The sequence below is a fragment of the Talaromyces marneffei genome, chromosome 4 (assembly GCF_009556855.1).
Source record: "Talaromyces marneffei chromosome 4, complete sequence".
NCBI classification, from domain to species: Eukaryota; Fungi; Ascomycota; class Eurotiomycetes; order Eurotiales; family Trichocomaceae; genus Talaromyces; species Talaromyces marneffei.
The window spans coordinates 2,292,433-2,318,008 of NC_072351.1; the positions used below are offsets into that span (position 1 = coordinate 2,292,433).

At 46.8% G+C, this 25,576-nt stretch overlaps 11 protein-coding genes across 11 annotated transcripts; 5 read left to right on the forward strand and 6 right to left on the reverse strand.

The window, feature by feature from the left end:
- Nucleotides 1-402: 402 nt before the first annotated feature.
- Nucleotides 403-1,662, reverse strand: EYB26_005864 (uncharacterized protein; the record flags this gene model as incomplete). The annotated part of the gene is made up of 2 exons (XM_054265141.1): nt 403-1,559; nt 1,629-1,662. 2 exons carry the CDS (start codon nt 1,660-1,662, stop codon nt 403-405), a joined length of 1,191 nt encoding a protein of 396 aa, XP_054121116.1.
- Nucleotides 1,663-2,037: 375 nt separating this feature from the next.
- On the forward strand, nt 2,038-4,417 carry EYB26_005865 (uncharacterized protein; the record flags this gene model as incomplete). The annotated part of the gene is made up of 6 exons (XM_054265142.1): nt 2,038-2,242; nt 2,405-2,676; nt 2,733-2,891; nt 2,944-4,038; nt 4,256-4,283; nt 4,338-4,417. The coding sequence occupies 6 exons, from the start codon at nt 2,038-2,040 to the stop codon at nt 4,415-4,417; spliced, it is 1,839 nt and encodes a 612-aa protein (XP_054121117.1).
- A 258-nt stretch (nt 4,418-4,675) lies between these two features.
- Nucleotides 4,676-5,893, reverse strand: EYB26_005866 (uncharacterized protein; the record flags this gene model as incomplete). The annotated part of the gene is made up of 3 exons (XM_054265143.1): nt 4,676-4,986; nt 5,044-5,689; nt 5,753-5,893. 3 exons carry the CDS (start codon nt 5,891-5,893, stop codon nt 4,676-4,678), a joined length of 1,098 nt encoding a protein of 365 aa, XP_054121118.1.
- Nucleotides 5,894-6,346: 453 nt separating this feature from the next.
- On the forward strand, nt 6,347-6,747 carry EYB26_005867 (uncharacterized protein; the record flags this gene model as incomplete). Its single annotated transcript, XM_054265144.1, has 3 exons — nt 6,347-6,391; nt 6,498-6,609; nt 6,665-6,747. 3 exons carry the CDS (start codon nt 6,347-6,349, stop codon nt 6,745-6,747), a joined length of 240 nt encoding a protein of 79 aa, XP_054121119.1.
- A 416-nt stretch (nt 6,748-7,163) lies between these two features.
- EYB26_005868 (uncharacterized protein) lies at nt 7,164-8,322 on the reverse strand (the record flags this gene model as incomplete). Its single annotated transcript, XM_054265145.1, has 2 exons — nt 7,164-7,747; nt 7,806-8,322. 2 exons carry the CDS (start codon nt 8,320-8,322, stop codon nt 7,164-7,166), a joined length of 1,101 nt encoding a protein of 366 aa, XP_054121120.1.
- Nucleotides 8,323-8,864: 542 nt separating this feature from the next.
- Nucleotides 8,865-11,501, reverse strand: EYB26_005869 (uncharacterized protein; the record flags this gene model as incomplete). Its single annotated transcript, XM_054265146.1, has 9 exons — nt 8,865-8,954; nt 9,006-9,198; nt 9,248-9,485; nt 9,534-9,795; nt 9,845-9,931; nt 9,986-10,828; nt 10,892-10,989; nt 11,053-11,439; nt 11,495-11,501. The coding sequence occupies 9 exons, from the start codon at nt 11,499-11,501 to the stop codon at nt 8,865-8,867; spliced, it is 2,205 nt and encodes a 734-aa protein (XP_054121121.1).
- An 846-nt stretch (nt 11,502-12,347) lies between these two features.
- On the forward strand, nt 12,348-13,702 carry EYB26_005870 (uncharacterized protein; the record flags this gene model as incomplete). The annotated part of the gene is made up of 6 exons (XM_054265147.1): nt 12,348-12,509; nt 12,567-12,626; nt 12,681-12,734; nt 12,795-12,811; nt 12,863-13,013; nt 13,079-13,702. 6 exons carry the CDS (start codon nt 12,348-12,350, stop codon nt 13,700-13,702), a joined length of 1,068 nt encoding a protein of 355 aa, XP_054121122.1.
- A 964-nt stretch (nt 13,703-14,666) lies between these two features.
- EYB26_005871 (uncharacterized protein) lies at nt 14,667-16,213 on the reverse strand (the record flags this gene model as incomplete). The annotated part of the gene is made up of 6 exons (XM_054265148.1): nt 14,667-14,805; nt 14,861-14,877; nt 14,937-15,056; nt 15,106-15,195; nt 15,248-15,960; nt 16,096-16,213. 6 exons carry the CDS (start codon nt 16,211-16,213, stop codon nt 14,667-14,669), a joined length of 1,197 nt encoding a protein of 398 aa, XP_054121123.1.
- Nucleotides 16,214-19,845: 3,632 nt separating this feature from the next.
- On the reverse strand, nt 19,846-20,475 carry EYB26_005872 (uncharacterized protein; the record flags this gene model as incomplete). Its single annotated transcript, XM_054265149.1, has 4 exons — nt 19,846-19,893; nt 19,955-20,042; nt 20,105-20,151; nt 20,434-20,475. 4 exons carry the CDS (start codon nt 20,473-20,475, stop codon nt 19,846-19,848), a joined length of 225 nt encoding a protein of 74 aa, XP_054121124.1.
- A 1,098-nt stretch (nt 20,476-21,573) lies between these two features.
- EYB26_005873 (uncharacterized protein) lies at nt 21,574-23,541 on the forward strand (the record flags this gene model as incomplete). Its single annotated transcript, XM_054265150.1, has 1 exon — nt 21,574-23,541. One exon carries the CDS (start codon nt 21,574-21,576, stop codon nt 23,539-23,541), a length of 1,968 nt encoding a protein of 655 aa, XP_054121125.1.
- An 803-nt stretch (nt 23,542-24,344) lies between these two features.
- On the forward strand, nt 24,345-25,524 carry EYB26_005874 (uncharacterized protein; the record flags this gene model as incomplete). The annotated part of the gene is made up of 2 exons (XM_054265151.1): nt 24,345-24,512; nt 24,595-25,524. 2 exons carry the CDS (start codon nt 24,345-24,347, stop codon nt 25,522-25,524), a joined length of 1,098 nt encoding a protein of 365 aa, XP_054121126.1.
- Nucleotides 25,525-25,576: the final 52 nt, after the last annotated feature.

Here is a 25,576-nt window from a genome sequence, read left to right on the forward strand (position 1 = left end):
ATGAATTTCACGAAAATAGCCACATTACCGCTTAGCGTTGTACATCCTTTTACCTTTTTCTTTTCTTACTTACCTACACACGTGCATCCTCTTTTCCTCACTTGCTTGACGCCGTCTTCTTTTCCTTACCACTGTCTTATTCTGCTATGAGTCTCCATTCACTTCATGTACTTTTGTCTTTTTTTTTTTATCCTTCTTGATTCCATATTCTTGCTCTCTTGGTGCTATCTCTATCTCATCTTGGTGGGGAGATCGGTTCCCTGCTTCTTACATAGAATATTCCCTATAGAGCGATTCCTTCTCCAGGCAGATTAGACACGAAACGCCTCTTTTTATTGCATTTGCGTAAATTCTAATCTAATCGTATATTATCCCCAAACCCTTTCTTTTTGATAGAAAAGACTATGTACTCTCAGCAAGCGGATTCTTCTCCTCCCACTCCTCCAAAAACCGAATGACTTTGGGAGCCCAAACCTCCTCCCCAGCTTCCAAATCTTTATATTCCAGAATCTTCTCAGGATCAAGCGTATAGTCACCTTGCTTGGAGCGGACAAGCGAGCTCATTAATCCGCAGCTTCCTACTGCTTTGCCGAGATCGTGTGCGAGGGATCGGACGTAGAAGCCGGAGGAGACTGTCATGGTGATTCTGGCCGCTGGTGGATTGGGTGGTTTCACTTCTTTTAGTTCTTCTGTGGCCCCTTCTTTGGTGTTGCTCGTATCTTCCGTCCCGGCGTTTGCGCCTTCGGTGGAGGATTGAGCAGGTTCCGATGTCTCGGGATCAGATTTCAGACGTTTCGATTCTGAATCCTTATTTGCGCTACTCTCATCAAGGCCCGGAGAAGCTTTCCTCTTTTTCTTGTCCTCCAAGAGCGCGTTCGCTGCTGCTTGCTCGGCTGCTTCTGCCTCCGATGCGACTGGTATCGCAGCCTCCTTATCCAACATCTTCTCTGCAACCTCCTTCTCTTCACCGGACATTTCCACCTCCGGCCACTTGTAGTCATGTGTTCCAGGCTCATACCATTCCAATATTTGAAGATCATAAACTTCGACTTCTCGAGACTTGATTTCGACGGGTGGTTCCATTCCTGCTCTCGCATACTCGTATAACCTCACGCCCTGTATACTCTTTGCCGAGAAGATAGGCGGACGTTGCATAATCTTTCCACGAAATTTCTTCATGGCCTCCTCAACCACCTCCCGTGTGATATGCTCATAGGGCGCTTTCCGTACGAGTTTACCAGTTCGATCATATGTATCCGTCTCCGCACCAAACAATACCACCGTCTCGTACGTCTTGGGGCATTCCAAGAACTTAATAAGATGCTTTGTACCCCGACCAATACCAGTAATCAGCACCCCCGTCGCCATAGGATCGAGTGTCCCGCCATGGCCGATTTTCACTTCGGGCCGCTTCTTGCGTCGATTGCGGAAGTTGACGTCGTTCTTGCGGCGGGTGATTTCGCCTTCTATCCAGGGTCGGAATGTAGTAGAGGGGTTGAAGTGTTTTTGGAGTTTGCGGAGGACATCGGCTGATGTGACGCCTTCTGGTTTGTGGACAGCTTTTATCTCTTTTGTCAGTGTCTTTAAGTCCGTCTAGGAATTGATGCGATGGTGGTGCAGATACATACGGAGAATACCCTCGTAGACTTTTCCTGCTGACATTGTGGTGTGGAACAGCTGCGCGCCGCGATTGATAGAGCGATTAATGAAACTCATCAAGAGACATGCAATTGACTTATGTGTGGTATGTCAATTGATGAATTGTGGTTTCCAATGCTGGTAAGTTAATGGTAGACCAAAAAATTCCAGAAGGAAGCTTAATTTTTTGCGGGTCGAGCTGCTTACGTAGTTGGATTGCTTACAATGCTTAACTAGTTAACTAACGGCGGAAAGACTCCGAACGCGCGTGTCTTCCTGCCTGGTCATTCCATTCCATCTCAGATCAACAATCATTCTTTGTTCTTCGATTACTTTTTCTCTAATTAAGAAATTACTGAAGCAACACACCATGCTCACCATATCGAATCCATCCAAGTCATGACGTCCCGCGAAGACCAGGTCCTTAAACCCCGAGATCCCTCGGTCGAAGACGAAAACGAATGGCAAGAATTCAGCTTGACCGACGTCAAGGTACTGATCCCCGGCAAGTCGCGTTATGCCAATCTGCTTGATGCGTCGCCGGACAATCCGGTGAGGGTTGTTGGGAGTTTGAATGAGGTCGAGGATGAACAGGGACACTTAGGTATGATGAATGCTTTTTACCCTCCTCCGATGATCTTCATGTAAATCATACTTCCCCGCGGAGGGTCATTGTCGCACTGCAATGACCTTACTTCCACCCCGCATACTGTCACTATCATCAATCATCTTCTCTCAAGCTAACACTTCATTGTCCTATGCATAGTACTCGATGAAGACTACCTTTCAAAGCGCATTGTCATCGAAAACGTGACTCATTACGCCTACGGTCAACATGCCGACGGCGAAATTGGTATCTGGGTCGCTGGCCAAGCTGGCTGGTTCTCCATCGTGCCTGCCAAAGGATACAAGTCAATATTCAGTGATATAGTGGAGGCAGTCGACTTGCTCTATTTCTTAGTCGACCGGCATCGAAACCAGCGACTGAGACGGAAACGCCGAAGTGGAGAGGTTACTTTTGAATACTTGTGTGATGAGGTATAGGATCAAATGATTTGTCTACACTGCGGCTCTTGCTGATGGATGTTTAACAGTATGTCACTCATACGCACGGAATTTGTGAGGATGGCGACGATTCTGCGGAAGTTTTCTATAAGCACTCCTCGTTTTTGCTTTCGCAAATGGTTCAAGGGAGGGAAGACGTTCAATGGAATGAAACGGATATATTCAATCATTTGATTAAGAAGTTTCCAGTTTGTTTCCCATTACTATCTATACGATTTGCCTTTCTCTAACAGCAGACAGGATGAATACGAGCGAGTACTGGCAGCGCAACAAAAACCGGATGACACAATGGCGACGGAGGATCACGATGGACAGACAAATAAGGAGGCGCTTAACATTGAGACTATCTCCAATTCCCAGGCAGACAATATATTTAGTATAATCACGGATCTGAAGGAGGCAGGAGCCTTGGCCAAACGTCAATTGAACCTCGACCTCGTCATCAACACTCTACGGAGTCGATTTGATATAGACTCAGAAGACTACGCCAGGAATCTGGTCGCTGCCAGAGCCGCGCAGGTTGTTGAACGCATGGACCAGTCTCAGTTTGACTGGCCCAAGAAGGCTATTTATCGAGAATTGAACCAGGTCGCGGAAAAGGCCGAGATCCGCCAAGTCGCCATCACTCCACTACGACCGCGTACTTCTTTTGACGAAGATACCGGCTCCTCCGAACATGAGGATGAAAATGAAGAAGAAGAGGACGATAGTCCCCGCGCACGCAGACACCGTATCCGCATGTCTGTATTACGACCATCAACAACGAAAGCGGGCAAAAAGACACGCGGCGGTAAATTTCCTGGAGCCATTAAAGATGCTGCGCATTTGTCCGACGATAGTGATGTTGCTGAGGATGTAGAAACACCCAGCAAGTCTCGTGGCCATAACCTCGTCCGCGATCCTCCACCGTCTGTGACGACTCTCAACAGCCGTGGACGATCCATACTATCAGACGCAGACTCTACTTCATTGGTTATACGAAAGACACCTCTACAGGAAACACTCCAGTCCGCGAATCTGTCCGGCCCTGACACATTATCCATCAATCACGAAGATAGTAGTATCATCACTGACAACTTACCCGAAGACACGTGGGCGTGCTCGATCGAAGGATGCGGCAAAGTGATATACAAAGCCAGCTCAAGGCGATCCAAGGAACTCATCAGCGACCATACACTTACACATGCGGAAGACACGCAAACAAAACTCGATCTCGTATTTGCCGAGCAGAGACTCAATATTGGCCTAGGAGTTGATAATTTGTTGCGTCGTATCCGTGAATTTGGGACTCTTGATGAGATTACTGGTGACGATGCCGAGGTTGCTGCTAAACGAGTCAGAAGATGATCAATGATATGTGACGGATTTTGACGAGGAATAATGAACGATTTCATACTCTTGGATCAATTCTTTGGGAACGAAAGCACTCTGTTCTTATCCGAATGGAGCTTCAATCCTTCAATCTGACAAGAAACGCAACGATGTCGCGAATTTCGACCCTTCACGCCATTGAATATCGACTACGAAATTACACGTTGTGTGTTTGACATAGCTCGAAAGCAAGGGAAGCAATAGAAAGGGTGAGTCACGTTTTTTGGCTAAATGAACCACCTAACTGATAGGTAGAGCTACAGGTATGTTACACACTATCAATGCTTTGACCCGCGATGCAATATCACGGATGATCGTTGAGTGCAAAAAGCGTCTACGCTGACGATGATGGACGATGAGCTATGATCACGACTTTGGTTCGTCATACGCATGCAGATGTACTTGTACGATGTAATCTACAATTGACTTGCTTTTGGAACAAGACATTTTCAGTCTTATTATTTCAATAATGATTCAACTCCCTGACGCCAAGTTCCTTTTTCCCAGGTCCCAGAGACTATGATACTATGTTATGACAGTGAATAGCAGGGGAAAAAACGATCATCTCCTGTAAATAAGCCAACAAATAAATTACTTTTTATCATTTCATAGCATTTCTCCTACTCTTCCCAGGCCTCTTCTTCGCACCACCACTACCGGTTTTCATCTTCTTGGCAGAAAATCCACGTAAATCAGCCGAAGACATGGCATCGCCAGACTTTGCGAATCTCTTCTTGCCGCCGAAGCCGTATTTCTCGTTCTTCTTTTGTCGTTTGGAGTTTACGCCGCCTGCTCCGGCGTCTTTGCCGCCGCGTCTTCCGCCGAAGGATGGTTTCTTGTTGTCGTCGTCGATAGCGACGTCGAAGAGATCATTGTCGTTATCGGTAGGACCGGTTGATTCGGTCTTACGTTCTGTGATATGTTAGAAAGATGGCCACAGGAACAGTAGACAAAGAGAGGGGGGCGTACTCCGCTTCAAACTATTAATCTTCTCCAATGTCTCCTTCTTCTCCTTCTGACGTTGCTGCAACTTGGCAACCTGCACCTGCTTTCCGAATTTCTTGAGGTCACGCTGTCGTCGCGCATCCGCCGCCGCCTTCTTAGAGGCAGCTTCATCAAACAACTTCTTCTTAATCTTGGTCATGTGCTCATCCGTCTTGACCATTTCCGCGAAATAATCCGTCGGTCTGGTGAATGACACGCCTTCCTTTTTCAGGGTACGACGGGCTTCGATAGCGGCAGCTTGGCAGACTTTGTAGAATGCTAGTTCACGAGTGAGATCATCGTTGGGGTCGGGGACGTCCACATCTTCTGTAGACACCAGGGAATTGTGTTCTGAGAATGGGGTCTGGGAGGTAATGAATGATATGCGCTTGATAGAGGCGTTGATAGCGGCGGAATTGTTGATGGTGAGACGTTGGTGGGGGATGACATCTGCTCGTTCGTCTTCGGAGAGATCTGAGAGTGGTATATCTTCTTCCTCTTCTTCGCCTTCGATTTCTTCCTCTTCACTTTCTTCCTTTTCTTCATCCTCTTCTGCGAGTTTCACGCCGCCCATTTCCTTATCTTCTTCTTCGTCATTGACCTCGACTTCCTCGGTACCGTTCACATTTTTCTGCGAACCAATATATTAGTTAAAGCCGGCTCGAATTGTGTGAGGAATGAAGAAAAAATATACCTCCTCATCTTCCTTTGATTCTCCCTTCTGAGCCTTCTTCTTCTTCTCCGCAGCCTTTGCTAACTTCTTCTGGCGCTCTTTCTCATAATCTTTGCCTTTATGGGCGTCCAGCGCTGCGAACAACTTGCTCTTCTTCACCATTTTGTCTCGTCTTTGTTTGTTTCCTCCCGTATACAGAAAATTCTTGAAGATAACTCGAATTCCCCAGTTCCGTGTCTAAAGGAATAAGAGTTGTGCGCAAGTATGAGTGTAATTGAGCTTGAGTTGACAAGCGGTAGCTCAGAACTGGAGCAAATAATTTTTTTAAGATTTGGCAGTACCGCGCTATACCCGATAAGGCCTGGTAGCGATAACGGATTTAACTAACTAGTTCTAGACTAGTGCTGTTCCGCGATAGATCCATGGATAATTAGGTGGAAGAGCCATGAAACCCAAGTATTTACTTCTACGGAATATACGCGCATGAGGCTATACATAGCCTTACTTAGGACCAACTGACACCACTACAAAAGCCGGCTTGGCTCAGGGGTTGTAGTGAAATCAAATTGTCCAGTCGGAAATACCATTACCATAAGTACCAGTACATCGCTCCCCATGTCGACGGATATCAAAGACTCGCCATCAGGTGCTCAAATACAGGTATGTTTGAATCAATTGCCTTCTATACACCATATCATTCCTCTAGAATGCCACACTCTCATACCCAGTCTTTTAAAAATCCATATTGACTAAAATCCCATCTCAGACACCAACAGAACCCTCCACAGGTGCACCCGAACTCGCCGCCGCTGTCGATGAACTCCTCGACCAGCTGCAGCACAAATTCGATGGTGTATCTACAGAGATCTTTGGCAAGCGTATGTCTTCTCCCGTTCTCCTTCCTTGACATGGCCACTGACTGAATGTTTGTAGTCGATGATATGACTCGACGGCTGGATGAGCTCGAGGCTTCGTTGGGCGAAGTCCAGGAGAATGCGGGAGCGTCGAAACCGTGATTCATTCTATGTTTCGTCTAGAAAGAAATTGGATATACATAGTCCAGTATGGTCGACGTGAGCATCGAGTATATGAGCCGGGATCTATGTATATGTATTGACACAGGGAATTCTGCATACACGAGTCCATGATTTTTACTTATTGAAATAAATAAACTAGTTACCACATTGCAAATAGTCCTGCCATTCATTCTTTTCCAAGGTTCTATCGGAATATGTTTGATCAACACAAAACGTAAAAAGTCAATACTATGCAAGGTATCGATCTGGTGTCTGTCTTCAATCTCTTGATCATAAATTTTATACAACGATAAACAATGCCATGACCTGTCCCTTCCAGCAGGAAATATGATATAATATCACTCAAAACAACAGCGGATCCATATCGTGCATCAAAAAGCACCAAGGACGAATATTTACAATTCATCCTTGGGCTCCTTCTCAGTCTGGCCCAAGAACTGACGAAGAATATTGCTACGAGAAATCAAATCATCAATCTTCTCCGGCGCAAGTCCGCCCTTGGACAAGACCTTGGTCAACCGGTTAAACTCCTTGGCGACGTAACCTTCGCTCTCCTTTAACTTCTCAGTAACTCTGATATAATACTGAGCATACTGCTCCTGCACAGTCTTAGCGGACTTCTTGATCTCATCCGAAAGCTTAGCGAAGCTCTTGGTAGGCACGTATTTGGCCACGAGCGCGTCGAGGGTGGGGATAGTGCCGGCCTTCTCGTCGAGACCGCCGCCAACGACGCGGTGAGTACCGACTTTCTCGTTGATGTAATCCACTAAGTCATTCTCGGCGCGACCACCTTCGTATGCAACTGCCTCTGGGGAACCGGCGGGGAAGTATTTGATCGTGGGGAAACCCTGGATTCCGAATTCTTTGGCGAGAGACTTGGAGTTTTCGGCTTCGCAATCGACCTTGGCGATCACGACGTTTGCGTCACGGGCAAAGTCGTTGGCGAGATCTTCCCAGGTAGGGGCAAGCTTCTTGCAATCTAAATCATACAAACATTAGCATCATGTACTTCTACTAGCGGAGGAAGGAATACTCACGTCCACACCAAGGAGCAGTAAAAGCAACCAAGACATTCTTATCAGCACCAACAACATCCTTGAACGACGACTCGGTCAACATCTGCACATTGCTGGGAGGCTGGTAAGCAGCCTTGGGTCGAATGCCAGTCTTATCCGTAATGAAAGCGGACAAACTCTCCAAATCCCTTCCACCGCTATACTCAATGGGAGTATCACTCTTTCCATCAAAGAACTTCAACGTGGGGAAGCCCTGAACGCCATATTTCTTACCCAAGGAACGGTGCTCATCGGCGTCAACTTTTGCGATTTGCACTTTATCGGAGAAGGAGAATGTCTGTGCCAATTCTTCATAAACCGGGGCCAGGTTCTTGCAATGGCCGCACCAGGGGGCAAAGAATTCGACTAGTGTGGGTTTTCCGGATTTGATAGCGACTTCTTCAAAGTTGGAGGGAAGGAGGTCGAGGACGGCGGACGCGGCGCTGACGATGCTGATGAACAGCGCGAGGCTGCTTAGGATGAAGCTCAGACGAGCCATGTTGGTAGCTATTCGCTCAGCGATATAGCTGTACTGGGTTGACAATAATATCGATTTTTTTTTTTTTAAAAAAAACGATGATTTTGTGGTAAGCGCCCTTTGATTGAATTCAAAAGAAGCTCAAAAGGTTGAGGTTAAGTTGAATAATAAATAATAAGGACAGCTGGGAGTTTCCGCAACGTTGCCTGTTCTTATCTCCGTATTGTCGCAGCCCTAGTATGGTAATTAGTAATACAGCCACTTTCTGGTAGTTAACCTACAACATAGATGAGCAGGTTTCATGATCACTCAACATCTAATTACCAGGGGTAAGGCTATCATTGCATTGGCTATGGATATATCTCGATAGATATACGCAGCTGCATATATAATAATATCGCCACTTGACATATTCGGGCAAGTTTATCCTAGTATCATGCTTTCCATCCGTCGTGACGATGCGTAATACTACGTTACATAACTTGCATAGTTGCGAGGATTGTACCATGCCCTACAAGAGATTAATGCCATAAACCCGGCAGTAAGAGGTGTCTCTAGCTGCCTCATCGGTGGCTAGCCAGCCATTTATTAGCATCCTCCCATACTTTAGCCGTCTTGAAGTCTTTCGGTGCGTTTTGAGAGGCAGCATAAACCTGTTCCAATCGTTAGCGCCGACGTCAATACACACATGTGAGGTAACATACCGCATCCCACAGAGTAAAAGCAGCATCTAGATTGTCTTCGAAGCTTTCACTATGCTGGAACCATTCTTTGCCCTTGGCCCTAACCTCCTCTCGGGTTTTAGGAGACGACGATTCAGGTTGGTAGAGTAGGTCATCAAGATAGGTCCGTACTGCAATTCCGAGGCCACAATCATTATCGTTGACAAATGGTAACCTAATTCATCTTAGTATGAGGAAATAAGATATAAAACAGCCAAACTCACTTATAACTGATTGAAGTCAGTCCTTCGCTGCCAATGTTTCTATCCACTTCGCCACTCAATAGCATCGAGGTGAGAACCACTTCAACCAACTCCCTCAGAGTTCGTCGAACAGCGAAGATCAGGGAGCGGAAAGATAGAAGCTGGCGACTGAGTGGTCCTGAGTAGCCAATAGGTTTGTGCTTCAATTTCCCAATACATGCGACACGCGAGATGAGAAGGTTGAATGATTTGTCCTCGTCTGTAAATCGTTAGCCTCATTTCAGTCAGGAAAGGTTTTTTGACATACCTGAACCGCGCATTGGTCCACCTGAGTGATGTGGGAACCAATTGCTAGGACCTAAAACTCCCATTCGTAGCATCTCGACGGCAGTAAAGACAGATTCATATGTTTGAGAATCGACTGGAGCTTTGGCTGTGTCGAGGGCCTTGACTGCTTCAACAAAGCATTTTCCCCAGTCTGTGAGCTCATGCTTGCTATTCACGTAGCCACGAAGCTGCAGAAATGCCAAAAGAGTTTGATGCAAGATCTCATCTTCCGAAGATAGTGCCTGTTAAGGGATCAGTAATGGCAATATAAGTACGTACGGCAGCACTTACGACAGATTCTTTAGAAGAAAAGGTTTTTGACACAAAGTCCGAATTTGTCAAGCTCTCAGCAGCAAATTTCAGGGATCCACGAGGGGTCTGGATTAGACACGTTAGTATCACACGGAAAGTGAACCGAGGAGGGAAACATACCTCAAGGTTGGCCAGCTCACTAGGCAACTGTTTATGGCTAATCCTCCAGCTTCGAATAGAATCTCTGACTGAGGGTAATGTTTTGAGGTTAATCGTCCGGGTGGAGTTCTCCTCATGCCAAAGACGCACATTGATGACCTTGGTCTGATAGAATCGGTGGAGACTATTAGAAAGCAATCCAACCGCCTGTTCACGAATTGGCATAAGTGAATCCCCAGCGAGACGACGGTAAACTTCAGAGTCTTCAACACCAAAGGGCAATGGTACAGTAAGCTGACCAGTAGTTAGGTAGTTGGGGATATTGGACCCCAGAACACCTCTAGATATGTAGTAATACAGTTCCTCCGGTAGACGCTGGCCGATCAGTTCGTGCACGTCTGATGGAGCTGTTTCTGGATCCAATGGACCAACACGACCTTCGTTATCTGTAGTTACATGATGCTTGATGGACATATAAGCTCGTTTGTAGCGGTCGAGATACTGGAGGTCCTGCACACGGCGGTCCTCCTCGAACTGTGAACATAATGTGGTGGCATGTCGATTGGCTCCGTTGAAAATATTCAATGCATCGCGGATATTCCACGGCTTGCCCGGGAAGGTGGAATTTTCGAACGGAGGAAAGGTGCGAAGGTACCGAGAGCCTAGCAACAAGCCAAATTCAAGGAATTGCTCGTTGGTGAGTCGGCCCAGTTCTTCCCTGCAGCGTTCCTTGGACATCCAGAGGAATTGGCTGGCGTCGAGGTCGAGTTTGAGGATGACCTTTTCAACGTCAAATAGAAACACATCGGTGGATCCCCAGACAAAGTCAACAAAAGGCTTGGGTGTGCTTTCAAAATACTTGAGCTGTATTGTCATGACCAGTCAGCGTAAATCTCCTCCGTCAATTGCCAATCTAGTGGGTTATACCTGGGCAGCAGCGCTATAGGGAGCTACAAAGAAATCGATATTATTTTCGTAGAGGATTCGTTGCAGGAATCGATAGAACTCGACTGGCTCGGGGTTGCCTAATTCATGAATGATATTAGCATATCAATCCAAATACCCACTGTGCCGATAGATCAACGCACCAGCATTGCTAAAAGCATCAACCACCTGATCAGCCTGTTGCTGATCATACAAATCCCACGCCTGTTCAAACGCACGCGCCGAATCCGCCCGCCTAGAATCGGTCCGTACACGATTCTGCGAATCCTCAACACCGAATTGAAGACCGTCGAAGACGAAAATGCAGCCAATGCCCAACTCCTTGAGCTCTTTCAGCTCTCGCTCAATATTCGCTCGAAGGGCAAAGGGGAAGCCGCCGAGGGCAATTAGGAGTGGTTCGCGAGTGGACGGGTGGTGGAGGTGTTGGTAGAGGTAGTAGGTGGCATCGATGCCGATGACGGTCCCTTTCAGGCTAGAGAGAGCGAGGGTGTATGCACGGCTGGTAGCCCAGTCATCTAGCGCACGAATAGCTGGTGTTGTTAGATAGCCAAACGGCAGTATAGAGGCAATTGGACGTGGACATACGGGGCATGATGACGAGAGCTAGAAGCTTTGTAGTGCGTAATTTTCCAGAATGCGGGCGCCGCAGAGAGTGAGAGCCGAGCAGCCCCTAAATTTCAGGGAGTGTGCGCTGATCAGAGAAGTTGTCGGGACTCAATGCTGAGGAATGGAGAATAGAATCACGCGAAAAGATCCCAACCAGGTTGTGAGAGTCTTGACAGTAGAATTTCTGGAATCACTACTCTGTAGTATGGAGGAGCTAGGACTTTAGGGTGAGGCTTGACTCCATAGAAGTTTGACTGTTTCTGTTTAGGAAGGCGCCGGCCCACTCTTTTGGCCAGATCGGCTAGGGCCAATGTGGTTGGACTATCAGGGACTAGTGCGAATGTGGGATTCTTTATCGGCTTCAATTATTTTCCACGTGATCTATTTGCATCCTACCCACGAGACGAGAGAGAAGTTGTGCGAGACACTTGCCACACTCACTGGTACATGCCCACTGCAGAGATCGAAAGACCAATAGTGTCAACACTGTATATTTTGACTCGACCCACGACTATCCACCCAATCAATCAGTGAGTCATCTCAATGACATCTTCGCTTGCACTTGCTGCTTGAGACGATAAGCAAAAAAGACGAATGCGGAGAGCTCCGAAGGGGTCCCAGTAACTGGTACCTACGACCGTATGTATCGAGCCAAGATGTACGTAGTAGATCTCAGATAATTGAGAATAAATTCTATCACCAGCCGTCCCACTTTCTAATCTCCCGGTTCCCCGCATACCGAAGAACATAAGAATCTTCAGTTTCCTCTTTTTTTTCATTCATGATTCCATAGGCAATTGTTTAAAGGGACTGCGGTCTAGTGATAAGCACAATGGTAACCCCAATCCAACTCCCCATCATCGACATCTCGGATCCCCTCAACCCAGCCGTTGGGAAGGACATGCTTGATGCCGCTATCAAATACGGCTTCTTCTACGTCCACGGGAAAGGAAGTGACTTTTCAGCGGCTGAAGTTGATTCTACTTTCGCTTTGGTAAGTCGCAGTTTCTGCCACGTTGAGTAACTACGGATACTGATGGGTGGTTTATAGTCCAAGAAATTCTTTGCGTTACCCAATGCGGAAAAGGAAAAATGCCGTATTCGGACGGATGTATGTCAGGCCATGCATTGACTTGGGGTGTAGGTTTGCTGATGAGGAGTATAGAATCGAGGCTGGTCAGGAATGCATTCTGAGATTCTAGATCCAGAGCATCAAAGGGTACGCCATGCGCCCACCGTAGGTTTGTTAGATGTGTGCTAATGACGAGCAACGCAACAGACCGGCGATTTCAAAGAGTATGACCATCCAATCTGTCCTATTCGAGTAGTTCATTGACCATCAAATAGAGCCCTCAACTTTGGCGAATTCAAAGACGGAAAACTTCAACAACCCCTCCCCCCTGCTATGGAGCCACACGAAGGCGATATCCAGCACTTCACGAATCTATGCAACAAAACCGCTGCTCGAGTGATGCGCCTACTCGCTCTTGGCTTAGAGGTATTTACTCCCCTTTGCACCCTCAACCAGAAAAAATGTATTTATATGAACGTTAAATGAAACAGATCGACCCCGAATTCTTCGTAACCCGGCACGACTCCTCTCGCGGCCCAACAGGCTGCATCCTGCGCTATCTCTACTACCCCTCCATCGACTCGCCCGCCTCCTCCAGCTACCAACACGACGTTGACGTACGCGCCGGTGCACACTCAGACTACGGCACAATCACTCTACTCTTCCAACGCCCCGGACAACCTGGTCTCGAAATCCTCACCGCGGACGAAACCTGGGCCCCTGTCCCTATATGGCCTGACGGCGCAGTTGGGCAGGACAAAGACGATTTCCCCCCTATTCTGATCAATATAGGCGACATGCTCAGTTTCTGGACAAACGGGTTACTCAAATCTACTGTTCATCGAGTCGTATTCCCAGCTGCTGAGCGTTCCTCTGTTTTGAAGGGGGAGAAGCCGCAAGATAGGTACAGTGTTGCATTCTTTTGTCATCCGCTTAATGATTGTAATCTTGTCCCTCCTGTGCCGAGTCAGTTGGTTGCCGCCGCGGGCGAAAAGGCGAGTAGAGTTGGGTTTGGGGGTGGTGCCGGTTCCTTGAAGGAGAGGAGCTCGATGACGGCGAAGGAGTATTTGGATTTGAGGTTGTCGGCGACGTATGAGGAGCGTGAGGATGCGTAATCATCCTCTTTTAGTTCCAATAGACGTTCAGGAAGCAAAGAATTCAGAATCCATCTTGTGCCTTGATATTTGCCCGGGAAGTAATAAGAATAGAAATTGAATAACCATTGATCTAAATATAACGCATCAAGGATATAGAACAGAAGAAAAATCAACCCCAGGAATATTCACAGGATCAGAGATCAATCAACCAGTAGTTACATGTGATTGTTTGTTCCTGTTGACTGCCTCGCTGATGGCCCTTTTTCCCTTCATTAGTTTCTCTTCTCATACACCTCCCTATCAAAACATTGAAAACAGCCTCTTTCAATCAACATCTTATTCCTTCTTCCTCAATCACGTACAACACACAAAATACAGTCCATCAGTGTCCAGGGGAAATGAAAATAAAAATTTGCAAAGAAACCAGAAAAGAAGTGAAAATCGAGCAGGTCAGATCGTGCTTTTTTTACATCCTTGGATCGTTGCCAGAGATACAATAAAAGGTACATCAATTGCTCTGACTTGAGCAATTGACATGTCAAGAAAATAAGTAATAGTGTAAGAAAGAGGGCGGAAGAAAAATAATGAAAGAAATCGACGTGAAAGAAGTTATTCGAAAATTGAGCATAACAAGAAAAAAAGAAAAAAGCATCCATGTCTCGCTGCCGGGAGATAAGCTGTCAAATCAAACATACAAAAGACGCACAAATAATGCCATCAAATCCGGACTGGGAGCTCCCTCTTCTCAAAAGGCATAGTATATAAATAGACAAGAAAGGCGGAAACACTCAACACAAGATGACCAAGAAACGAGAAGATAGTAAACGGCCAATGAAAGATGTCGCTGAAGGTGGGGGACCATTAACGTCAAAGGTAGCATAAAAAAGGAGTAGTATAAAAGAGGTAAAACACTCGGCCGGTCAGTGATAGTCCAATTCAGTCGACCATTCTGTATCCAAATTCGAAGTTGTCCAATGCTGCTTTAAGCGATGGCGATTTGGACATAATCAGGTGTTGTAGTAAACGATTCAACTGTGGTTGGCGGTCCACTGCGGTTCGAGGTCACGAGAATAGTATCGTACAAAAGGAGACAGGCAAACTGCTTTTGGCTCAAGTCATAACTATCGGACGAATCGTTCGATTAAAAAAAAAATCGATGGCTCAGACATCGATTACCAGGCCCAGACCTTGAGCTATGAGGATGTTAGCAATAGAACACAAGTAGAGTGCAGGACTAGGTGATATAACATACCAAAGAGTCCCAAGATCCAGTGCACAAACTAATACCGTCGTTGCTTACACCCAAGCAGCTAACGCGGTTTTCGTGACCACTCAAAGATCCGACCTTGTCTCCACGAAGAACATCCCAAACCTGGATTTGTAAGTGAGTTGATCGAAGTAAAATCACGGGGATGTCATACCTTGCACTCATAGTCATCATAACCAGCAAACAAAAGTCGTCCGGATACGGAGAAAGCAACAGATGTGATTCCGCAAAGGACTTGGTCGCTCTGTAAATAGATAATTAGCACCCAAGCCATTTCAATCTGGCACGCTGCTTACCTGGTAGGTGTTGAGTTCGCGATCCGCGCGGATATCGAACAAACGGCAAGATGTGTCGTCGGAACCGGTACCAAAGGCATTGCCATCCGGGAAGAATTGAATAGCGTTGATATCGGATTCGTGGCCAGCAAACGTCTGCACAGCCTTGCCGGTACGAATATCCCACAACTTGGCGAAAGCGTCGCAGGCACCAGACACAAAGACGTTCTGGTTGGTAGGGTTGATGCTGATAGACATGACGTCGCCGAGGTGATCGGCAAACTCGGTCACCTTTGACCCAGACTCAATATCCCACAACATACAGGTCATATCTCCAGACGAGGTGATGATACGGCGATCGTTAATGAAGCGGCAGCATGAGAGATAGCCGGAGTGGCCGGACAATTCGCGTGCGACACGGGTTGGACCTTCACGGGCGGAAAGATTATAAATAGAGCAAATGTTGTCCAAACCACCGCAAGCGACGTAGTTGCCGCTGGGAGCGTACGCGCAGGTCATGACCCATGACGACCGTAGGGGGATGGCGTGCACCTTATTTGTTGTGTATGCGTCCCAGATGATAAGTTTTCCGTCTTGCGAGGCCGACACGAGATGTCGTCGATCCGTGGACCAGTGCATGGCGTAAATCTTGGCCAAATGGCCCTTGAGTGTGCGACGAGGCCGCATTCCAATGCGCGGGAGAGGGTCGGTATTATTCATTGCAACTTGTTGCACTAGAGGTTGATGATGTTAGCGATGATATGATACACACGAGAGACAGATGTATATGATGACTGAGCCCGAAACAAATCGGGAACGACGACAGGGAGTCGAAACCATCCTTCCTTTGTGATGAATTGGAATCTTACATGTTGTGTCGGCGAGCTCATCCTTTCTGCGTTTAATCTTATCCTTCAAACCCTCTGCTTCGCGTCTGGCTGCTGTAATCTTGGCCTGCATCTGTTCGCCGCTCATATCGGCCGCCATGGTGTCTAGCAAATAAACCCCGAGGGTGATTTGGGGGTTCGTGGGTGTTGAGAAAAGCGAGGGGGGAGGGGGAAAGAAGAAAAGACAAGAAAGCAATTGACCACCACAGGGCAGCACGAATGAACAGACGACGACGACGACGGCGACGGATCAAGGTTGACGAGATCGATTAATCCCCTATGGAGTATGGACAGTTGGGACGCAACGCACGTTGAAGGACGAATGAGTGGAGGTGTGGGATTGGATTGAGAGACAACAGGGACTGTTAGGACCAGTCAGGACTCCGTAGTCAGTCCAGTCAGTCAATCAATCAGTCAGCAGGACACACTGACGGTGAGCAGCACGTACTGAGCTGAGCAATGAACAGGAATTTGGGGGGCGGGCGGCGGCGCAGGGTGGAACTGGGAAATCGGGATGGGAGGAAAGCAATGACCAGCAGAACGACTAGGTAGACTAACTTAGACTAACAACGGAGCACTAGTTGGGTCACTAAAGTCGCTTAGTGAGCAGGGGCTGCCCAATTACGGGACGGCGGCTGCTGGTAACGATTGCGACTGGCTCGCTGGGGGACCACACCCAGTGCTCAGTATTCCCCGAGGAATGTCTGTTCGGCGCGTATTGTTATTACCATACCGTAATTATAGTCTGCTGCATTGCCTGACTTGGCAAGCAATATCATTATGATTACATAGTAATGTACTGACTGGGTGGGAGACACAGTAAATAATACCATCCTACAGTACGGTATGTATCGCTGCCCCGTGCAATAACTACCCGCCCGTACAATGCTGACACACGCCAACAACGAATAAATCAATCAATCAATTAACCCATCAATCCATGGATCGATCAATTGAATTGAAGTTGAGAACAAGATGCTATCATTCATTCTTTGATGCATACAACCAATCAACTAGAATGCTAAGCAGCTAAAAGAAGGGGGGGGGGCAGAAACGAGAGGAGACCACCAAACCAGACATTGGAACATTGGGTTTGGGGGAGGGGACGTGGCTCGACTAGCGATTCCAAGATGGGGCGCAAACCATCCACCATACGGAGCTGGACCTCCGTTACTGGCACCAGAGAATAGGGGGTCAACCTTGATCTTGCAGAGCCAGAACATTCTTCTCGTTAAATAGATCGACCGTCCTCGGACGATTATTGTCTCGAAGATACTTGTATACTCTGTCTGGTTAATCTTTGGATGAGGACGATATATGAGGTTCGGCAACTTGGCCATCGGCAAAAATAAGAAACCAATTCATCAGAGCTTTGACAGAGGACTGGGTAATGTAAATTACGCGCCAATACAATACAGTACTTACACTGGGTTAGCGTATATTAATATCAATATACTCTGTAAATTATAAACAAAAGGACTCTGCTAAATATTGCCCGATGAGGCATAGTACATCCCCTAAAATGGCTAGGCTGAGGATACTCGGCTGGTGGGTCATTGGCTCCATGCTGGCTCGACCAATAGAATTGTTGAGATTCGGGATACATTAGCCCCAAAGAAGACTAGTTGGGGTTGCTTTTGCATGGGCCATCCATATGCAAGTTCGTTTTGCTGCAACGCTGGAAAGGGAAAGAGTCGACTATTAGTATTGGCACTAGCCTAGCAAACCCTGGGTTAGATGGCGAATCCGGAGTACCTGACGAACCGGTACAAGTGCGGCCGGAAGAAGAACAGAACTTCTTTGGAGTGTTCTGGAATATTACGAACAATCCAGGATAGATTAGATTACCTTAAGGGTATGAAGTTATCATAAGTACATGTTAAATGAGAGAAGTGTTGTTACTTGAGTAACTTATCTTTTGCTCACGCTTGTGACATCAAGCTTACTTGGCACCACCCTGTTAATCTCGCAAAACTCAACTCTGTACGTAGCAATACAGACTGCTCCGTACTATTGTATCGTAAGATAAATGTGTACTACGTAGCTTATGTAGTAGATGATCAGAAATCTCCAAGTGGCTTACTCCATATCGTCTGAGACCATCGAAAAACAAACCTGATTCTAGATTCTAGAATCTGGAACATTTCCATATACGAACATCTTCTTGGGTACGTGCATGAAATCAAATCGCCTCACTTCGAATGAATCAAGAGGAGGATGAATCATTGCCAAGCCGGCAGCACGCCGACTCCGATGAGATTCTTCTTCCATTATTGGTTCTTTGAGACCATCGTGATAGTCAGACGCTTGGACATTGGACATCTCTGTTAGTCCCGACATATCTCCATGTGAAGTAAAATGAATCATCTTGTCTCGGACGTAGGCAGGGAGCCATCATCGATCACCATCCTCTTCTGGATAATTCACCGATACCAGTGATTCGGGAGCTCGATGTGACCTAGCCGTTGGCTTTGCGTGCCTATAATAACTTAATTAAGTTAATTGATTGATTATTGTCAATTATTACATAGTAGGCATAACGGCCATGACTGAGTTAGTTAACTAGTGTTTGTGGGAGGATCAAGGATTGATTTCCAGGGACTCAGGGGTAAATATTCCTTCTTTCCGTGCATGTTCGGTGTTCCTCATGCCAATGCCACAGGAGCTAACTCCGTAGTCTGGAACAAGCCTGAATTGACAAGAGACATACGTAGTACTCGGGGCAGACGAGAACTGTCATGACGGAAATACGTCAATCTTCAGAATTATAATCTGCGACAACCGTCTCTTTATCCTTGTCCCGTAATAAAACGTTGGCCGGCTTCCACGAATAAAGGAAGAGGACCTGTCGGATCAACGCCGTCGGGAAAGTTTCCTCTTTCAGTAGGAACGGAGTAGTATATAATATATGTAATCAGACAGAGTAGGGTCAATCAATTTGTTGCACGCTGTAATTTATGTTTGATTGGCTACTTCGTTCGCATTGCTACTAGGGACGAGTCAGGATTGGAAGGAGGTGTATGAATGCTGTCGATTTCAAGTTAATGATCTTTTATGATGAAGGGCGAGTGTCTATGTATGGTGAGATATTAATATGAAAGATTGTCGGTAGATTTTATTGCCATATTATTTGATGCCATGGGTCTGTGGTATGAAGATTTGGCAGTATATCTCAGCTCACATATGTAACAAACACCCGGGCAGTGAGTATTCTTCACACCAATTCTGCAGCAATATGTTAAAATTAGACCAACCCAGCAGTATGGTACAAGCACATGCAGAGTCCACAGTCCAGATGCTCTATCATATAAATAGGACAGCTAGCAATCTTCACATGCAGCAAGACCTATTAATAACCCTAGTAACAACCTCAAACGAGATGTCAACCAATAAGACCGTCAATGGCGCCAGTCTCAGATGGCGCCTATGCAGTCAATGTCAGTCTAGAAATTGAAACAAAACAAAAATAAAACACGTCAAACGAACTTGAAGGGTCTTCAGATCTGTTTATAGATGATGTAGGTCAACGACATCGGCAAGCCGTGACAGACCAGCCAGAGACACAGAATAGCCGCCGGTTTCTAATCTTAGACAGCACTAATGCCAACCCTAATCACCACGCAGCCAGTCACATTTCAGACGTTAATAAACTCATGGTCAGATCGGATTGAAGATGGGATCAAAGCCGAAAAGTGGGTTGGAGTCTGGTTTGTTTTGTTTATGAAGTCCCACCTATGAGCTTGATCTGTCTGTGCATCGTTTACGTTCGATGGCGCCTATCTGTCGATACATACGTACTGTCAAAGTCATATCGATCAAACTGGATTCTTGTGAAACATACGGAGTACTTCCATGAGTCAATGTACATAGTGATGTAATACGCAGAGAGAGACACTGTATCGTCTCGTATAGGTACTGGCCTTGTGCACCTGGAACTCAATCGGATCAACACATTATCTAAGATCACTGGGAATTTGTCACCACTGGGTACCTTGAGATGACTCGGAGCAAGGTGCTATCAGGTGATAGCAAACTGTACTATGTAACACATAATCTACCCTCCTTGAGGCGATCATCAAGTTATAACCAGATTGGAATAATGACATCAAGAGAATCAAGTAATTTATGCTGAAGGGTTTATTCAGGTGACCCTGAATATGCCTAAAGAGGAGGGTGGTTGTTGTGTTATGAACCTTGAATTGAGGGGTTGTGTGCGGAGTAATCAATCCAATGTTGTAGCACGTATTGTCGTACTGTCGTATTGTCTCGGGTCACCAGACGTTTTCAATGTTTTTCATTGGCCAAAACCCGGCGGATTACCATACCAATACGATATCTGCTGACCTTGGTTGTGTCCTCCATCTATACACTCTTTGACTCTAGTCACTCTACTCCAAGTACCTTGAATGACAGTGGCATACATTAATATTCGTAAGATGAGTTGTGATTCCTAGATCAGCCCTTTCTAGTACCAGTACTGCATCTGGTACGATCGATCATACGAGATCGTGGGCTTTCTGAAGATTCTATAATTACAATGTGGCGACATCAGGCTACGAGTCCAGCCAGCCAACGGACGTGTTTGTGTGGTGGAATCAGAATAGGATAAAAAAAGAAGTGCACTATTCACCGGCTATTCCACTAGCTTTGCATAGTAGATGATACTAGCAATAGGCAGAATAAGTTAAGTCAGTCAATATCAAACAAGCGTTGTTATGGTGCGATGATTACTAAGGAGAGAGAGGTAACTTTACATTATTTTTGTCTCCGGGTTTCATCGTGGCGGCCCGACATCCTGATTTCTGGACTCATCTTTTTTCCTTTTTTTTTCTCTTCCATAAACTTTCTGCAAATTCCTGCAAAAGCCATCTTTGAACAATCTCATTATTTTTTTCAGTTTAATTCCTAATCATTTTGCCCCCCCTGCCTAATCAGTCGTTGAGGTTGAGTGCGTCTAGTCGGTCCTAGTCCGAAAAGCAGAGACTTGCTAAGATTACCCGTCCGACCCCCTCCAACCAAACCAAACCACTCTTCCCTTTTCATCGCCTTCGCCGAGTCCGGCACCAGTTCCAGTCTCTCTTCTCCTCCACTCTCTTCATCCACCATTTTCATCCTCACTCATTCTCCTTCCACCCCCATCATCATCACCAACGATACTCCCAACGTATCTCTAATGACTCATCTGGTTTCATCTGGTTCTTTTCTATAATAGCGGGTGTTTTACTTTCGGGTTCCCTTGTTCATACCGTCTCGTACCTCCCATCGCAAATACTTCAGGGGCGGTGTGAATCATCATCCCAACTTCGACGACAACAACAATAACTCCTTTTATCGACCCGATTAATCCTGACGCCTTCGACAAGGACCTGCTAATTCATCATCGATCTCAATTGTTCATATCTTGCTATCAAATTTCGACAAATTGGTATCGCTGGATTGACTTGGACAACCCTCGCCACCATGAGGGAGGTCAACTTCAGCATCCCTAATGTGAACAAGGCATCTGTCAACATCACAACCACCTTGTACGACAGACGAGCCTTGGACTGTACATCAACATTACCTTTGATCAATTCGCTCAACCACCTTGCATACTTGACGACATCCTCGGGCCGAATTCGAGATATTCTCACCGTCGACGGTGGTATCGAGCGCTTAGTATGCATACTCAAGGAGGGCCGCAGTGGGGATCTGATGGAGATGTGGAAATGGAGTCTTGCTTTTCAGTGCGCCGTAAATATCGGTGTGCGAGGATCTGAAGCTGTGCGAACGCGTGTTGTTGAAGCCGACGTTGTCCCTGTTATCGCTACTATTCTCGACAATTATATTCGAGTCGTCGACAAAGTACGCGCTCGTGCTGATGCCGATCGGTCTTCATCAAGAATAGTTGGATCGTCATCAAACTCTCAAGCCGCTCGAGAACAGGCAGGCCTGTCTTCATCCTCTGCAACCGTCTTTGAACGCTCAGCTGCCGTCGAACAACGGCCTTCTCGTCGACAGGCACCTCCACCTTCTATCCAGATTCCCCAACCTTTCAGCCAAGACAATACCAATCCTCACCATCACCACCATCACAGACATCATCACCATCATCACAATAATAGTAATAATAATGAAGCCCAAGCCTCCAACACCGAGTTCACAACACTCCACCAGCCGGCGTTAACATCTCCGCCTGAGCGAACAACCTTTGGCCGTGACGTCCTCAATCCTCGATCTCACGATCTTCGATATCAAAACAATACACAAGATATCCGACAGATGCAGCCCCTAGCTACCGCTGTTCCTACTATGGATACTGTCGATGGAGTTCATCATCGACCCGTCCAGCACACCCTTCGTCTTCCCAGCATGCATTTAACCAGCCCTCGCACTGCTGGACTCGTCTCTCAACCAGAGTCGCCCACTACGCCTAGTGGTCCTGTGCAAGCCCATAGCGTACCCCAGCCTGCTGTTCAAATTGTGCGACCGACACTGCGCCATCTCCAGTCTGGCTCCGGTGATTCTGATGATGCTAATGGAGAGGACTCTCCCATGGCCGATGAAGGGCCAGCCGGTGATGTGTCGGAGCCTATTGTCGGTGTCCAAAACTCGATGGAAATTGACAATGTTGATGGTGACGAATCAATGCTAGAGAATACCGAATCTCGTGGCCTCACCATGGCAGATCCATCGCGGAACCAAGACGCCGAAACATTCAACATCACTCATCGGTCTGCTGTGGATGGCAGTCTCGTCAATACTACAAACCCACAAACTGCCGGCGCGCTAGGCTTCTCCCCGACAGCTGGACCAGCGAACGCAAATTCTCCCGTCCTGAACGTATTGAATCACAGTCCTTATTCTACCTTCCTTCGCAATCACAACTCTCCACTGGGTGTTTTGAAGGGCATGCCCCGAGACGAAGACGTGCTTATGGCCTTGCAACTACTTGCTTACGTTTCAAAATACTGCAATCTCCGAAGCTACTTTCAAAACACTCATTTAGTCCCCAAGCTCAAGATTGGTCGGGAATTGGATCTGTTGGATGAACCGAACAACAAGACCTTCTTGGCTGGTGAGCGAGCAGACGATGAGATGATGTCCGACGAGAAGGACGAAGGCAAAGCCGATGATGATGACGAGGAGGAGGAAGAGTACCTACTTCCTGACAATCTCAACATCTTCCCGCTAGTAGAGAAGTTTACTGTGCGACATCATTCCAAGGATATGCAATATTGGGCATGTGTTGTCATGAGAAACTTATGTCGCAAGGATGAATCCCGCGGAGGCATTCGCCAATGCGCCCATTTCGAGTGTGGAAAATGGGAAGATTACCAACGTCAATTTGCAAAATGCCGACGTTGTCGACGGACCAAATACTGCAGCAAAGAATGCCAAAAGGCTGCGTGGATTTGGCATCGACACTGGTGCCACACCTCACCATGATCCTAATGATTCTTCTCCATGTCTCAATTCAATTGCATCTAAATTCTGATCTCCTGGCTCAGCCCAGGTTTGCATAGCGACATCGTCATCATATTCCCATGACCCGAATCATTTGGTTGTAACTTTGTTTTCTTTCTCGCAGGAGGGTGGATGCGTGCGGTTGTTACATGGCATATCGGATTACCATTTCAGGTTTTGGTTATGGCTATGTGTTTCTCTCCTCAACCTGCTGGGCTCATGGGATCCGCACGGCGTTTGTTTCAACAGATACCTCAGCTGTTTTATATGTTTCTTTTCTTCTGTCCATCTCATTGCGCCATGTTTCAGTTATTTCTCGCATTGCCACCACCACAACCGCCACCATCATTCAATTAAATCACTGATGCTGATACCAATTTGGTTTTTTTGGTGTTTGACACCATTCATTGCCTGCAAGTTCTAGATATCATGTCATGTCATACATACCACGAATCTGTTTGTGTCATTTACATATCCGCATGCTTTATGTTTCTCTCTAGTCCAGTTCGTCATTAGATGGATACAATGTTTATTCAGTTTAATCGAGCCCTCTCCGTATAAGAATCGTAACGCATCATGTGCAGTCCGTAAGCATAAGTTCTATATACATAGTACGTACTATGGTAAAGAATGCAGGTGGAGCAAGAACGGTAAAGTAGCGAATCAGCGACCCGATCACAAACCTTATCCCAGACTTCCACAAAACCTCATCCATTCATCCATTGCCAATAATGTATATAACCTCTGTTCTACAACATTAATCATTGTATGAATTCAGAGACAGAATGAACTGGGACACACTGCTCTTCAACATCGCCACTTTCATCTGTGGCGTCTTCGTCCTCGACTTTGGAGCCGATAAATTCATCGACCATACCGTCATCGTAGGCCGTCGACTAGGTATATCTCAAACACTGATCGCTCTATTAACGGTTGGCGCTGAATATGAGGAGGTACATCGCCCCCCACCACCCGGCTCTTTTTGGTTTATTTTTACGTCTTGAATGAGTTACTGACCTGGTGGCCATGGGGCAGCTCGCGGTAGTCGTCTCAGCAATCCTGCAACAGCGCTCCCCGCTAGCACTCGGCAACATAATCGGATCCAGCATCTCCAACATCCTCGGCGCATTCTCACTGGGGCTACTGTTCCAATCTGGCCCTGCAATAATAGTAGGAGCAGCTTCAGCGCCCAGGTTCGATACCACTGCCAAGATATATACGGCGCTGACATTCCTGATTACGACCATTGCGGTTGGGATTGTCTATTTTGATGTCTTGAATCCGGTTACGGGGGGGTTGCTTATTGCCGTGTTTGCGGTCTACCTTGCGTCGATTGCATATGCCATATATCGCGGCGTTACTATTCCGGTGTCTGATAGTGATAGCGAAAGTGACGACGATAGTGACAGCGACAGCGGCATTGGTGACGACAATGCCGTAGCGACGGAGACATCAGCTCTCCTCCACTCTGCAAACCCTTCCAGCCCACCAGTCAAAAGACAACGACGATCTCTAATCTATCATATCGCTCACCTCCTAATCGGCCTCATCGCCCTTACTCTGTCCGGCTATATCCTCTCGCATAGCGCCAGCTCAATCGCCGACTTACTCAATCTCTCTGGCACTGTATTCGGAGTAACCATTCTCTCCTTTGCGACTACTTTGCCCGAGAAATTGGTCGCTGTACTCAGCGGTGCGCGCGGCCATGGATCGATTTTGGTCGCAAGTACGGCGGGGAGTAATATCTTTTTGCTTACGCTGTGTCTTGGTGTTCTTGCTATCACCGCCACTGGGACTGGGGCCAGTAGCGATAAGGTGATCATATTTGAGCTGGTTTTTGCATGGGCTTCGGCAGCGTTGTTTTTGTTGACTGTTCTGTTTGGGGGTGGACGTGTTGTTGGTGTTGGGCTTGTGGGCGCTTATGTGGCATTTTTGATTTTGGAATTTACTGTTTATAGGAGGTGATTGATGCATTCCATCGGCTCAATACTCGATGTTTTATGTTGTCGACCGTTTC